Source organism: Phyllobates terribilis, unplaced genomic scaffold (assembly GCF_046119375.1).
Source record: "Phyllobates terribilis strain yellow unplaced genomic scaffold, ASM4611937v1 Scaffold_2__4_contigs__length_985480577, whole genome shotgun sequence".
NCBI lineage: Eukaryota > Metazoa > Chordata > Amphibia > Anura > Dendrobatidae > Phyllobates > Phyllobates terribilis.
In genome coordinates, this window is record NW_027362762.1 from 171,942,812 (window position 1) to 171,957,729 (window position 14,918).

Here is a 14,918-nt window from a genome sequence, read left to right on the forward strand (position 1 = left end):
CGACCAATCACAGATTTGTGCGGCACATTTAAATAGCGGCCGCGACCCATTGGATGTCAGCGCCGCTCCCCGGTCCTCCCTTCACACCCTAGCCGCTGATGTCCCCACAGTATCCGCATGGTGTTACAAAGGTCCGGACATTTGTGTTAAAAATCGCTGATTGGTCGCCGACGCTGGGCGCGACCAATCACTGATTTTGGCGCCACATTTAAATAGCGTCGGCGACCAATCAGCGATTTTTAACACAAATGTCCGGACCTTTGTAACACCATGCGGATACTGTGGTGACATCAGCGGCTAGGGTGTCAAGGGAGGACCGGGGAGCGGCGCTGCGTGTCCGGATACTTCTGCTGCGAGCGCCCGCTCATGTCCCGGGTTCTCGCAGCGGAAGTATCTGCACAGGCAGCGCCGCTGACATCCATGCGGCTAGGGTGTGAAGGGAGGACCGGGGAGCGGCGCTGACATCCAATTGGTCGCGGCCGCTATTTAAATGTGCCGCACAAATCTGTGATTGGTTGCGGTCTTGGCCCGAGACCAATCACTGATCTTGCCGCAAAAGTTAAACACTACTGTGACTGTGCTGATTGGTTGCGGACGCTGCCCGCGACCAATCACCGATTTGGGCGCCAAATTTAAATATCGGCCGCAACCAATCACCGATCTTGGCTCCACATTTAAACACCGCTGTACTGATTGGTCGCGGACGCTATTTAAATGTGGCACCAAAATCGATGATTGGTCGCCGACGCTGGGCGCGACCAATCAGCACAGCGGTGTTTAAATGTGGAGCCAAGATCGGTGATTGGTCGCGGCCGATATTTAAATTTGGCGCCCAAATCGGTGATTGGTCGCAGGCAGCGCCAGCGACCAATCAGCGATTTTTAACACAAATGTCCGGACCTTAGTAACACCATGCGGATACTGTGGGGAGATCAGCGGCTAGGGTGTCAAGGAAGGACCGGGGAGCGGGAAAGGGGGTCCGGATACTTCTGCAGTCGCTCATCTCCCGGCTTCTCGCAGCGGAAGTATCCGCACAGGCAGCGGCGCTCCCCGGTCCTCACCAATACGATTCGCTGATTGGTCGCGTGCGGAGAGCGCGACCAATCAGTGATCTTGGCGCTAAAGTTAAACACCGCTCTGCTGATTGGTCGCGGCCGCAGCCCACGACCAATCACCGATTTGGGCGCCACATTTAAATAGCGGCCGCGACCAATCACCAATCTTGCCACCACATTTAAACACTACTGTGATGATTGGTCGAGGACGCCAGCCGCGACCAATCAGCGAGCTTGGCGCCAAATTTAAACCTCGCTCTGCTAATTGGTCACGGATGCCGGCCGCGACTAATCAGCATTATTGGCGCCAAATTTAAACCCCGCTCTGCTGATTGGTCGCGGTTGCCGGCTGCAACTAATCAGCATTGTTGGCGCCAAATTGCCGGCCGCGACTAATCAGCATTACTGCCGCCAAATTTAAACACCGCTCTGCTGATTAGTCGCGACCGCCGGCCGTGACCAATCAGCGATATAGTCGCCAAATTTCAACACCGCTCTGCTGCTTGCGCCCGGCCGAATACCTATTCTAGAATACCCGATGCATTAGAATCGGGCCACCATCTAGTGTATAATATGAAGCTTTGGAATTGATTTTTCTTAAGCTGTGGCGTAAAAAAAAAAAAAAATGGATGGCACTGGTACCGTTTTTTTTTACGGCACCAGTATTATACGGACAAAGAAGAGGGCCTAACCCAAATTTGCAGCCAAATGAAACACGCGGATAGTCATAATGGGCTCCGACCTTGTACTTATTTGAAAATTAAAATGTGTGTCTAAGGCTAAATTGAAGTGAGCATTTTCTGTCTGTGTGCAATAGACTAAGTCGACCAACCAGTGTGCTAGTATATATGAGCTGCTTTCACAAGGACCTCAGGGGTGCATGAAGAAAAAAATATATAACCTGAACCAAGTATGTGCCAATTTACTGACAAGACTGGTAAATGTAATTAGCAGGTATAGTGGATGGGTACAAGAGCTACAGACGTGACTGGTCCTCAGCGTTCCTCTGCGCTCAGCCTAATATGCAGATTTTTCCATGGATTACAAGCTTCGTATTGCAATGGAAGAAAGCCGTGGTAAAACCACTGGAACAAATACGCAGAGTATATTGAGGAATTCTCAGCATGCACTAGTATTAATACATATGGTCAGAAAAAAAGCTTTGTAATCCCAATATCTAGACACATAATAAGGTCTTGCATTTTATATATCAGCAGATTTAAATGCAGAATGAGAGGGAGAGAAGGATTACTGGATTTGCACAGACTTATTTGGATTTTCCTTAAAAGCATAAACTTGAATTAATGTCCCAGAAATTTGTATAGTCTTGACCCAACATCCGCAAGACCGAGCTAGGTGATATCATTAGAAGATCAGTATAGGTAATGACTGATTTGCATATTTTTGTCACAGAGCTGAAATCACGAGCTCCTGCAGAGCTGAGTATGGTGAGATTGTGTGACTAATATATTACATTTGTATATGTCAAAAGAATATCCTGAAAGAACACACAGTACAAGACATTGGAGAAGCCATCAGAGACTTACTGTAGTGTCCGCATCCTGGGCGTCTGTGCCTTGTGGGTGGACTATTTTATTCCAGAGATCATTCTCAGCTTCTTCCTGTTCTGAATTTACCGCAGTTTCATCTTCAGTGCTCTCAGTTTCTAGAGGAGATTCAGATTCTGAAAAGAACCAGAAAAAGATTAATCCTCTTTCAAATCTCAAATAACCAGAATAAGTACAGAGCACAATGTACCCTTATGCTTAGCACATTTGTTATTTTTAAAAGTAGTCCATCAACACAAAATGACTGTTAAAACCAAGCTCAGGCGCTCGGTGCACCCTTGGTGTGACCAAACCGTTCAGTGAATCTTCACACCCATTTATTTTCCATCCATCTCTGCCTTTTATGACTCCTGTAAAGTCAGAGCTGTCAAAGATGAAGGCACAGATAGATGTAAAACAAATAGGTGGGAAGATTCACTGAACTGTTTTGTCATGCCAAGGGTGCACTGAGTGCCTGTGCTTGCTTTGGTCAGTCATAGAGTAAAATACAGCATGCATCTTCTGCTGTAAAAATTCAAGGTTGTTTCTCTTACATGATCTCCACAAAGCTAAGGACCACATCAGTCAAAGGGCCTAATGCTTCTATTTTCCATGCATAATTAAAAGGAAAATAAGTAATTGTAGTACCAATGTGAGCATACCATACAGGGAAAGGTCCCAACGTTCAGGCCCCTTTAATAAAAAGATGCTCTGTAACATCTGATTTGGAGGATGCAATAGTTCTGGCAACACTCGTCACTTTAATAAACTTGATGTGTTTAATGATGTAATTTTATACAGAACATTGAGCATGTCAAGTATCAGCTGCTGAATCACCTGATCAAGAGCATCTTATTGGTGTTATGTCAGCATTAGTCACTTCATTGTTCATTGATAAACTTGATCTATGCTCTAAAATGAACGGTTTTGCCAGTTTAACCCTGATACAAAATGTTTTTTTTATACATACATACATACATACATACACAGTCACCTTCCGTCTGTACCAGTCTATCATTGTTACTTCAATTACTGTAAGTGATATCTGTATTTGGTATGTAATCCCCTTACGTACAGCACGATGGAATCAATGGCGATATATAAAATAATTATATAATAAATATTAATAATAATAATATTAGCAACACGCTGGAGCGCAGGGGGCACCCAGTACACCAGGCATGGCTCGGATACTTCCTTACTGTCACATGGGGTTTTGGGTGGCCGTGCCGATGCCTGGCGCTCTGGTGCACAGTAAAAATAAATAATGGGAATTAACGCTGCGTTTACTGTTCCCTCTTTTGTGTGGTGACAATGGTAGTGTTTCCCGTGAAGTTGGTGCGGAGGGTAACAGGAGAGTCAGGAGGCAGATGTGCTTTTAAAAACAGATGAAACTTTTACTGTAAATGTTCAGCCTTAAAAAGGATCACAGCCAGAAAGAGGAATTACAGCCATAAGATAGGACAACATAACATGTGCAGATGACAAAGTTCCTCAGACGGGCGTTTAGCGACAGATGCAGGAAATGGCAAGTGTGAACAGAGCCTATCCTGTTCTCCAAACTGACACGATAAGAGTTTCCTTCTATCCCCAGCAGACCTGTTTCCTCTGACCTTCATTATCTTGTAAGATTCCTGTTACCCATCTTCATTATGGGGACACAGCGTGGTATTCTGGTAAGCTTAAGGCCCCGTCACACAACGAGATCGCTAGCGAGATCGTTGATGCGTCACGGTTTTCGTGACGCAATAGCGATCTCGCTAGTGATCTCGTTATGTCTGACAGGTAGCAACGATCAGGCCCCTGCTGTGAGATCGCTGATCGTTACAAAGCTTCCTGGACCATTCCTGGGTCGTTGCACTCCCACTGGACAGTGTGCATCGCTATATTTGACACCTTATCAACGACCTCGTTAGCGATTCAGAACTGAGACACGTAGGCGTGCATAAATTGGACTTTTCCGCGCCCCTCGTCCCCGCTTGGTGGTCGCTACTGCGCCCTTGTTTTTCGGATCCCACCAGCGTTCTCCGGCTGTGACTCCACTTTGAAGAAATCAGACATCTTTAGTGAGGTAGGTATTGTTTGGGGTCTCAAATGAGTTTCCATTTTTAATTCATTTATAGGACAACTACCAATTATCTGCCATCATTGCTCTTCAGGGAGGGAGGGCTTGGCTTCTATCTGTATATATATATGCTTTTGTATGGGCAGATATTTTAGGGGTCTCGTGCACACACACCCACACAGCACGTTTTCTGACATGCTGTCCTGGCCAACCGCTTCAGAGTTTTTCACACGCCAATTAACATGAAGCTTAAATCAATAGACTCTGTTGTTTTGGCCTGTTGCACGCTTCACAACTTTCTTCGTCGATGTGATGCAATTACGTACTTTCCGCCTGGCTGCGTGGACTCTGTTGACCTAGCCAATGGGGAAATGGAGCTCTGTGAATGGCGTGCAAACGATCCTGCAATTGCAGGCCTTCAACCAGTGGGACATGGCAGAAATACCCATGATGCGAAGACCTGCCGCGACAACTACTGCCAGTATTTTAACGGTCCTGGTGCTGTTCCTTGGTCGCATCAGAACCTATAGTGGGCAACTACTCATGTTTCTACACTACTGACATTTCTGTACTGATGTGTCTAATAAACTATGTTCTACTATGCAAAAGCTTTGTTTCTCATTCTTTCAGTAGTAGCAGTAGTCACCGCAGTTAGCAGTCCATATATATATTATATATATATATATATATATATATATATATATATACACATATACACACATATGTATACACATGCGTATACAGATACATACATACATTCGTGTACTCGTATGTAAACAGATTCATCCATGTACTCATACATATTTTTAAGTACATGAATAAATACACACACTCATATACACATACGTATACAGATAACTATATATACACATACATACTCTCAAACACACAGATATGCATACACATAAATGGCCATTTACATCTCTATATATATATTCATATAAATATATTGACATCCATACATCTGTACAGGAACAATGCACACACCAGTGTTCCAGTCTGACCGGAGACGCAGTAGTGATTCCATCTGACCCGAGACGCAGTAGAGATGTTAAACCAAGGCCGCCCAATCAGAACGCAGTAGGGTCCACCAATCGGAGATGAGGGGGCGCGGAAAAGTGATTTTATGCACGCCTTTGTGACACAGTACAGTCCCTATCAAGGTGTGGATCTTGAAATAGCTGCTGTGTGAAAGCGTCCCAACGACCGCCGAGATCGTTAGTTAGATCGCTGGGGCGGCCAAAATCGTTGGGAAGTTCTGCATGTTTGACAGCTCCCCAGCGATCACGAAACGACTCTCCAGCGATCCCAAAACCGTGACGCACTAGCGATCTCGTTATGTGTGACGGGGCCTTTAGGGTGCTGTGCAGACCAGGGAATTCCATCTGCCTCAAGAGTGCTAGTCCTCAGGCTATCCTACAGGTTTACTCGGGTCAGTCCATCCCTATTCAGCCCACTGGGAAAAAGGGAAAATTAATCCCCTCATGTTTTCTGGCTGCTTCACTGGCTGGTCCCCAACTGTCCTCTGAGGTGCTCACTGGAGCTCTGACTGAAATAACGGTTTCAGCTATTTTTAGTAAACCCAGAGGCTCCACCCACTAAGCCATCCGCCTAGCAACTGCCTCAGTGGGGATCCTGGCTTATCACTACCTGGAATGAGTGTGGATATATAGTGTCACTGAGACCAATTCTTACATGAAATAATACTAAACTCCAATATTATGAGTAACCATACATAAAATTATAGTGATACCCATCTCTGGGGTATTACACATACATATATATTTGCATCATTACGGCAGTTTTCCCTACAATATTTACTATGTAAAATATGAAGTACAAGAGAAATCCTGGCTTTCCTAAGCAGTAAAGAGCAATGTGCCCCTTTAAACCTTTAACGCCTTAGTCAGCAGCCAAATATTTCAAATCTGACAAGTGTCACTTTATGTGGCGATAACTCGGGACCGTTACAACATATGCCAATGGTTTGGGGAAATTATTTGGGACACATTATATGTTATGATAATGGTAATTTAGGTCAAAATGTTTCATGTTTATTTACAAAAAATATCAGAAATTTGTAAAAAATGTGTTAAAAACTAGCAATTTTTAAACTTTGAATGATTATCCCCTTAATCCAGCTAGTAAGACCACACAAAATAGTTAATAACTAACATTTCCCTCATGTCTGCTTTACATCAGCACCATCTGTAAAATATGCTTTTACTTTAAGACTTTGAAAAAATGAAAAACTGCTTCTAAAGAAACTTTTACAAATACTTTTTTTTTTTATTCAGTTTGAAGTCACTTTTAGGGACCTATATTTTGGAAACCCTGGAAATCAGGGCTGTGGAGTCGGAGCCCATTTTGTTGGAGTCGGAATAAAATGGACCGACTCCGAAAATATATAATAAATTGGGTGCAGTAGTTCAATGCAGTTTGTGAATATTTTTTCATAAGAATTTGGGAAAGTTATGAAACTATAAATGTCTGTCCTATTCCTGATCTAAGGGTCTAGACTTTTAGCTGAGATGAATCTGTGTTACAGTAAATTTATCACTTAAACATGAGCCATGTATGTCGGAGTCGGGATTTGGCCCACAGACTCCGCAGCCCTGCAGGATACCCTCGAAAAAGTACTGCCATTTTAAAAACCGCACCCGTCAACATATTCAAAACTGCTGTCAGGTAGTTTATTAACTCTTCAGGCGGTTTTCGTAAATTAACGCAAAGTGTTATTTTTACCACCTAAATGTTGCTAAGGCCGTTATTTGGCAGTGAATTGTCATGGCAACCATCAGGACCACACAATCATAATTTAAGGGTCCCTATGGGGGTTAAACAGGGAGCCCCCACACTGTTAACCATCTAAATGCCATAGTTATTGACAGCAGTATCTAAAGGGTTAAACAGCCAAGGTTGATGCTAACACTGATCGTGACTGAAGCAGTAGGGTGTCAGCTGACAGCTGTTGTATTTTCACCCGTCGGGGGGGGGGGGGGCGACACTATACACATAGTCAGCTTTAAGTGGTATTCGTGGTCACCAGGGGGGTTAAAGGGGTACTCAAGTCCTGTCCACTGCAGGGGTAATAGCTTCCTGATTGCTGGGCGTTTGCCCGCTGGGACCCCGACAATGCTGAGAACCGGAACTCTGAAAAACTCCATGTGAATTTGCACTGCCGCTCCATCCATTATTAATGGGACCTCTGGAGATTGCAGAGCACTGCACTCAGGTCTCCAGAACTCCCATAAGAATGTACAGTGGCAATGCACACCATCAATCTCCTCTCTATTCACATGGGGATCTTCAGTCCAAGTTCTCAGAATTGTGGGGGGGTCTCAAAAGTCGGACTCCTGTGAATAGGGGATAACTTCCCTTTAAAGAAGTCGTCCACTACTGTGATATTGATGCCCTATCCTTTCAATTACACAGTTTATTTTAGCCTATAATGTACTGAAAAACAAGAAAAAGAAATCCAAATGGTGGGGGGAAAAAAAACAAAAACCATATTCCAAGTGAGTTTAAACCTTACAGAGTTTACTGTGCGGCAAAAATAATCCAGCAATGGATTCTTTAGGTCAGTGCAATTTATTTGTTGAGAGACATATAACTTTTAATACATGTGTGGCAAGTTGTAAACCCATTTGGGATACGCAGGGCGTTTTAATCAGTTTGTATTACATTGTTTTTAGTGGGAGAGGGGTGTGGAAAAAAGGAAAATCCCACCCCCCACTTCCCAAAAAAATAAAAATAAATAAATTATAATTGAAATAAAGGCCAAATTGATATTCATTTTTTTTCTTTACACTATGGATTATATAAGTTTATATTTTCATAGATCAGAATTATAGAGATGACAATGTAGAATGTTTGTTTTTTCATTTTTTTTAAAAAATAACTTTTGGATGGAAAAAAATGGCGGTGATTTCAAACTTTATTTTTATTTTTTTATTAATTTTCACTATTAGGTCCCTTACAGAACTGGATGGTCAGGTTGTTTATACTTTATAATGCAATACTTCAGTATGACCGTATGTTGAATGATACAAATCTATTATGAAGCACAGTCTGCCAGGGTTAGGGAAGAGGAAGTGGGGGTGGGAATGTGTAAGGTTGAGGGGTGTCAAAGGACAGCACCACTTAAAATGCCATTTTTAAGTGAATAAACAGCAGCAATCAGATTCTGCTGTTAGAGGCAAATATTGGCCCACCACACACATCCACGCCCTGCCCAGAACTTAATACTTGCTAAAAATTCCCAAACTAGCCCTATATAACTTATACGTCCAGGGGACCCCACCTCTTCTGACCCCACCATTAACATGGACAGACAGCTGAACATCTCCTGACACCTCTCCATCCCTCTCGGTAACCCCATGCAAGAGGCTACATTGTTGGGGAGATCTTCCAACATTTTTCTTATGAATACAGACAGCTGGACCAATACACAGACTATTCCACAAATTAGTGTATGGTATATAGGGGCCCCTCATCAGCAGAATTCAGGAAAAAGTAGGGCCCAGTATGGAGGAATTCAATATGTCCTTGTGCCAGAACAGTGACATGATCTTGGATGATATGAAATGCAGTAGCACACAATGTGGTAAACAAAACTGTTACATTGTGTTTTCTATGAAGTCCAAATAGTGATCTGTATCTCAAGCCCAGAGAGCTACTACCTACCGGCCTTCACTTGCTGATGCTCATCTTCGGTTTTGGTTATCTTCACAAGTTCTCCTTGATCTAAAGAGCCTGCACTTTTGGATGCTAACGTTTTAAGATCAAGGGTCTTCAATTCTTCGGAAAGCTCCTCCACTATCCGCTTTGTGTCATCTGTAAAGAGAATGCAATTTGCTTCCTGTAAGATCAAAGCTGCAACTAAACCTCTGTCTGAAAGAAATATAGGGGCAGACAAGACAATTCCCATTCTGTGTAGACATCGTAACTGTTCATTAAATCAGCAACATACACCTCTACAACCAATTGTTAGTTTACCAACAATCTAAAATAAGTAGCAAAAACACCAAGGTTACTTACCGGTAGCCGGTTTTTCCTGAGCCCATGACCGCACACCTTGAGAGAGGATCCGCCCCACCAAGGACAGGAAACCGTCTGAAATAAAAGGGCGGCACCTCTCCCTCGCTTCAGTTGTTTACAGAGCATTGAGAGGACCTCCCTAAACAGGTTAGGCACATAACCAACACCACAATATACATATACACAACACCCCAAACAGTGCACACCAGGGTGTGAGAAACATAGAAAAAATAAGGGGGGGAAACTACGGGTGCTGTCATGGGCTCAGGAAAAACCGGCTACCGGTAAGTAACCTTGGTGTTTTCCCCTCCCCCATGACAGCACACCTTGAGAGAATTTTGGAGAATTTATGAGCACCTTAGGGAGGGACCACCGCCTAAAGTACCCTTCTCCCAAAGATGAGATCAGAAGAGGACAGATCCAACCGATAGTGCTTAAAGAAGGTGGATGGTGTAGACCAAGTAGCAGCCCTACATATCTGCTCGATCGAGACGTCTGCTCTCTCTGCCCAGGAGGTTGCAACGGCTCTGGTGGAATGAGCCCTCACATTGTCCGGGGCTGGAACCCCTGTGGACGTATAGGCTAAGCAAATGGCCTCCCTGAGCCACCTAGAGATGGTACCCTTGGACACCCCGTGACCTTTCCTACACCCTTGAAAGGCCAGGAACAGAGAACAGTCTTTCCTCCACAGACTAGTCATGTGAATGTACTGTAGCAGGGACCTCCTAACATCTAGGCTATGGAACCTGACTTCCCCTGGGTTCTTGGGATTGCTGCAGAACGAGGGTAGCACAATCTCCTGACTACGGTGAAATCTAGATACCACCTTGGGAAGGTACGCTGGATCTGGCCGCAAGGTGACCCTATCCTCAAAGATTTGTGTGTAAGGAGGATTAACCGAGAGGGCCTGCAGATCACCCACCCTACGGGCTGACGTTAAGGCCACTAGGAGGATGGTCTTAAGGGTGAGAATTTTTGGAGAAACCTTGTGTAGGGGTTCGAATGGTTCACTAGTAAGAGCGTTCAAGACTAAATTTAGGTCCCAAGGAGGAACACCCATGGACCTAACCGGTCCTGCTCTGGCACAGGACTTGATAAACCTCGAGATCCACCTATTCCCAGCCAGATTACAATTGTAGAGTGCTCCCAAAGCTGAAACTTGAACCTTAAGGGTCCCTGTAGCTAGACCCGGGTCCCGCCCCTTTTGCAGAAATTCCAGGATCCCCCTGATCGGAGGTTTGCTCGATAGCGGGATATCTATAAACTCTAGGAATTTACCCCAAACTCTGCTATAAATCTTGGTTGTAATTGGTTTTCTACTCCCCAATAAAGTAGAAACTAAGCCTGGTGAAAACCCCTTGCTACTCAATAGCGACCTCTCAAATTCCATGCCGAAAGATGGAATCCCCTGGCCTGGGCATGGAATACTGGTCCCTGCATGAGAAGGTCCGGCCTCTCTGGTAGAATCCAGGGATCTGACACCGACATTAGTCGAAGCAGAGAGAACCAAGGCCTCTTGGGCCAAAAAGGGGCTATCAAAATCACCCTGGTGCCTTCCTCCCGGATCTTTCTCACCACTACTGGAATCATCACTAATGGCGGAAAGGCATAGGCCTTCCTGAACCCCCAAGGAATCTGGAGGGCATCTGATGGAAGACCTCCGGGTTCAACCCCCACTCCCCCTGTCTTAGGGCATGGCGGCTTAGAAAATCTGCTTTCACGTTTTCTACCCCCTTTATGTGAAGGGCGCTGAGGGATAGGAGGTTTCGCTCTGCTAGACCAAGGATCCTGTCTGCCACCACCATCAGAGGGCGTGACCTTGTCCCTCCCTGGTGATTCACATAGGCTACTGCTGTCCGGTTGTCGGTCCTGACCTGGACATGGTGATTTTGGATATGAGGGAGGAAGCCCCTGAGGGATCTTTCTACTGCCCAAAGCTCCTTTAAGTTTGAGGATGCTCCCCTCTCGTGGTAAGCCCAGTGACCCTGTATTGAGAGTTCTGCCAGATGACCCCCCCCATCCGGAACTGCTTGCGTCGGTCGTAATTACCTGATCTACTGGTCTGGACCATTGAACGCCTGAGGTCAGATTTCCCCTGACTGTCCACCACGAAAGGGAATCTACTACTTCTGGGGAGAGAGAGAGCCTGCCTTCTAAATGCCCGTTGCAGGACCTCTGTGCTGACAGGACCTCCCACTGAAGCCGCCTCATATGCCCCTGGGCCCACATTACTGCTGGGAGACAGGCCGTCATAGAACCCAGGAGGGACATTGCCTCTCTCAGAGACATCTCCGGAGCTTGAATGGCCTTCGAGACTAATGCAATCAACCTGCAGATTTTGTCCTCTGGGAGGAAGCAGGTTTGGCGACGAGAGTCTAGGATTAGACCCAGAAAGGTCTAAGTCCTGGAGGGGGTTAGTCTTGATTTTTGGAAATTTACTAACCACCCCAGCTGATGCAACACTTCCGTGACCACTAGGAGCTGACTGGAGCAGTGGGCTTCTGTTTTCCCTATTATCAAGAAGTCGTCTAAATATGGCACGATCACTACATTCTTGATCCGTAGGAAGGCTGTCACTTCTGCTATTAGTTTCGTAAATATTCTCGGGGCAATGGACAGGCCAAAGGGTAGGGCAGCAAACTGAAAATGACTCAGCTTCCCCTGAATAAACAGGGCTACTCTCAGATACTTCTGATACTCCGGATGGATTGGGACGTGATAATATGCGTCCTTCAAGTCTATTACAGCCATAAAGCAGTTGCGATGTAAGAGCTTCACTGCCGAGCTTACTGACTCCATCTTGAAAGTCTGGTTTTCTACTACTTGGTTCAGACTCCTGAGGTTGATGATGGTCCTTAAGGACCCGTTTGGTTTTTTTATCATGAATAGTGGGGAATAGAACCCCCTCCCTCTCTGTGTTGCTGGTACTTCGAGAAGGACCTGCTCTCCTACTAACTCTAACACTTCTGTTTCCAGGGCCAATTGTTCTTCCTGGACCTTTCGTAGGGGGGTAACCACAAAGGTCCGCCAGGGGGTCTGGCTGAACCGGATCTTCAGGCCCCCACTGATAATTTTCAGAATCCAGGAGTTTGTTGTTATCGCGTCCCAAGCTGGAAAAAAGTGGGAAAGCCTTCCACCCACTTCCAGCCTGGCGTCATTGGGAGGATCTCTTCGAACTCGAGGATGGTCCTCCAAACATGTAGCCCGATTCTTTTTTGGACTTGGCTTCCCATCTCTTTTCGTCTCCCGGAGGATGACCCCGGTTAAATTTTCTCTTCCGAAAACTAAATCTTCTTGGTTCCCCCGAAAATCCCGGGAACCCTTTGCTTTTATCGCCTGCTTTTTCTAACAGGTCTTCTAACTTTTGGCCAAACAGGAGTCTACCGTCACACGAGAGGGAGCACAGTTTCTGTTTCGAAGGTAGGTCGCCTGGGCAACCTTTGAGCCACAAGGCCCGCCTGGCTGCGTTGGATAGTCCCGCTGCCCTAGCTGACAGTCTGACCGAGTCAGCTGAAGAGTCGGCCAGGAAGGCCGATGTTGTTTGTATTAGAGGTAGCTCTGCAAGTATTGCCTGTCTGGAGACCTTTTTATCTTTAAGCTGGTCTTCCAGCTGTTGGAGCCACACCATCAAGGACCTCGCCACACAGGTGCTAGCCACCGCTGGTTTTAGGCCGCCTGCCGCCGCCTCCCATGTGTGGCGCAGGAAGGAGTCAGCTCTTTTATCCAGTGCATCCTTTAGGACGCCAGAGTCCTCCAAGGGCAGGGAAGATCTTTTCGATGACCTTGCCACAGTCCCGTCCACCTTGGGGATCTTATCCCAAGGTTCCGCATCCTTCTCTTCGAAGGGATACCTTCTTTTGGAGAAGGAGGGTAAAGCCCCTGATCTCTCAGGTCTCCTCCACTCCCGGTCAATGAGGCCCTGAATTTTACTGTTAACCGGAAATGAGCGTCGTCTTCTTCTCTCCCAAGCCCGCAAACATGATGTCCTCCTGGGATTTAGATGCTCTCTCTTCCTCCAGACCCATGGTTGATCTTACTGCCCTAACCAGTCTGTCTGTATTCTCAATGGGGAAGCAGGGTCTACCGCCCCCCGATGAGGAAGAGGACGATGAATCCCACTGCTCCTCGGACTGGGAGGAATCAGAGACGGAGGAAACCTCTCTACGGGGTCTTTTCTTCCCTCTAAGGAACCCTTTCAGGGACCCCTGAACTTCTGCATGTACTATGGACTTTAAATTTGCAGCAAAATCCCGGGAATTCTCAGCTATGGTTTTGGTCACACAGCCCTGGCAAAGTGGTTTCTGCCACTCTACTGAGAGAGAAGCTTGGCAAAGGGCACATATTCTATGCTTTTGCTTGGCACTACTCTTCTTAGGCTCCTAAAAAAAGGAAGCACATAAGAGACTTCCCGTTACTAACCAGTGACATTCACGAAGCTCACTCACCCCCGGAGGTCACAAACGGGTACTGGATTCGGAGGTTGTTGCAGAACCAATGATTCCATTCTGGATGGTCCCGAGGCACTCGAAGCCTTACTCCTGCGGCTGCCACTACGATTACTCGAGCGGCTGTCTGTATACGATGCATCCCTCCGCTTTTTCTGTTGCGGAGGTGGGGGGGTAAGCTGCTGCTCCTGGCTACCTGGATCAGCCATGTCTCAGAAGCGCACCACGCTTCCAGGATAGCTCCCCCCCCTTAAATATAGGGCCATCCAGCCTCCTCCGGTCTGTGGACCCTCCCCCTTCCTCAAGCCGGAGCTCCGTTGAAAAAAACCGGCCTGGGACGTTCCGATGGGCGCCGCCATCTTGGATCGGCGCCGCCTCCTGACATCACCCAGTGCGCCGCTCCCAGCGTGCCCTGCGCCGTGACGTCAGGCGCGTCACACCCGGAAGCGTTCCACACTGCAGGGGGAGGACGGCGCCGCGGTCTCTGGGAGGACAGAGCCTGCCTCACCGCGTGCGCCCCGCTCGGCGCAGAGACCCCAGGGGAAGTTGCGGACGGCGCTTCTGGGATACTGAATCTGATGCACAGGCCAGTGCCCGCTCTTCCACACCGGGACAGCCCCAGGTAAGTCTTCTTTCTTCCAGACAGGTTCCCTATCAAGGACAGGAAACCAACTGAAGCGAGGGAGAGGTGCCGCCCTTTTATTTCAGACGGTTTCCTGTCCTTGGTGGGGCGGATCCTCTCTCAAGGTGTGCTGTAATGGGGGAG

General features: G+C 46.6%; 1 protein-coding gene across 2 annotated transcripts in view; it reads right to left on the reverse strand.

Annotated features, from left to right (window-relative positions):
* Window positions 1-14,918, reverse strand: part of OS9 (OS9 endoplasmic reticulum lectin) — a 72,401-nt gene that overhangs the window by 30,148 nt on the left and 27,335 nt on the right. For both annotated transcript variants that reach the window (XM_073663284.1, XM_073663282.1), the window contains exons 7-8: window positions 9,354-9,503; window positions 2,603-2,739 (exon numbers count right to left, since the gene is read on the reverse strand). In XM_073663284.1, the coding sequence (XP_073519385.1) occupies window positions 2,603-2,739; window positions 9,354-9,503 (287 nt within the window). The remainder of the gene's footprint in view (window positions 1-2,602; window positions 2,740-9,353; window positions 9,504-14,918) is intronic.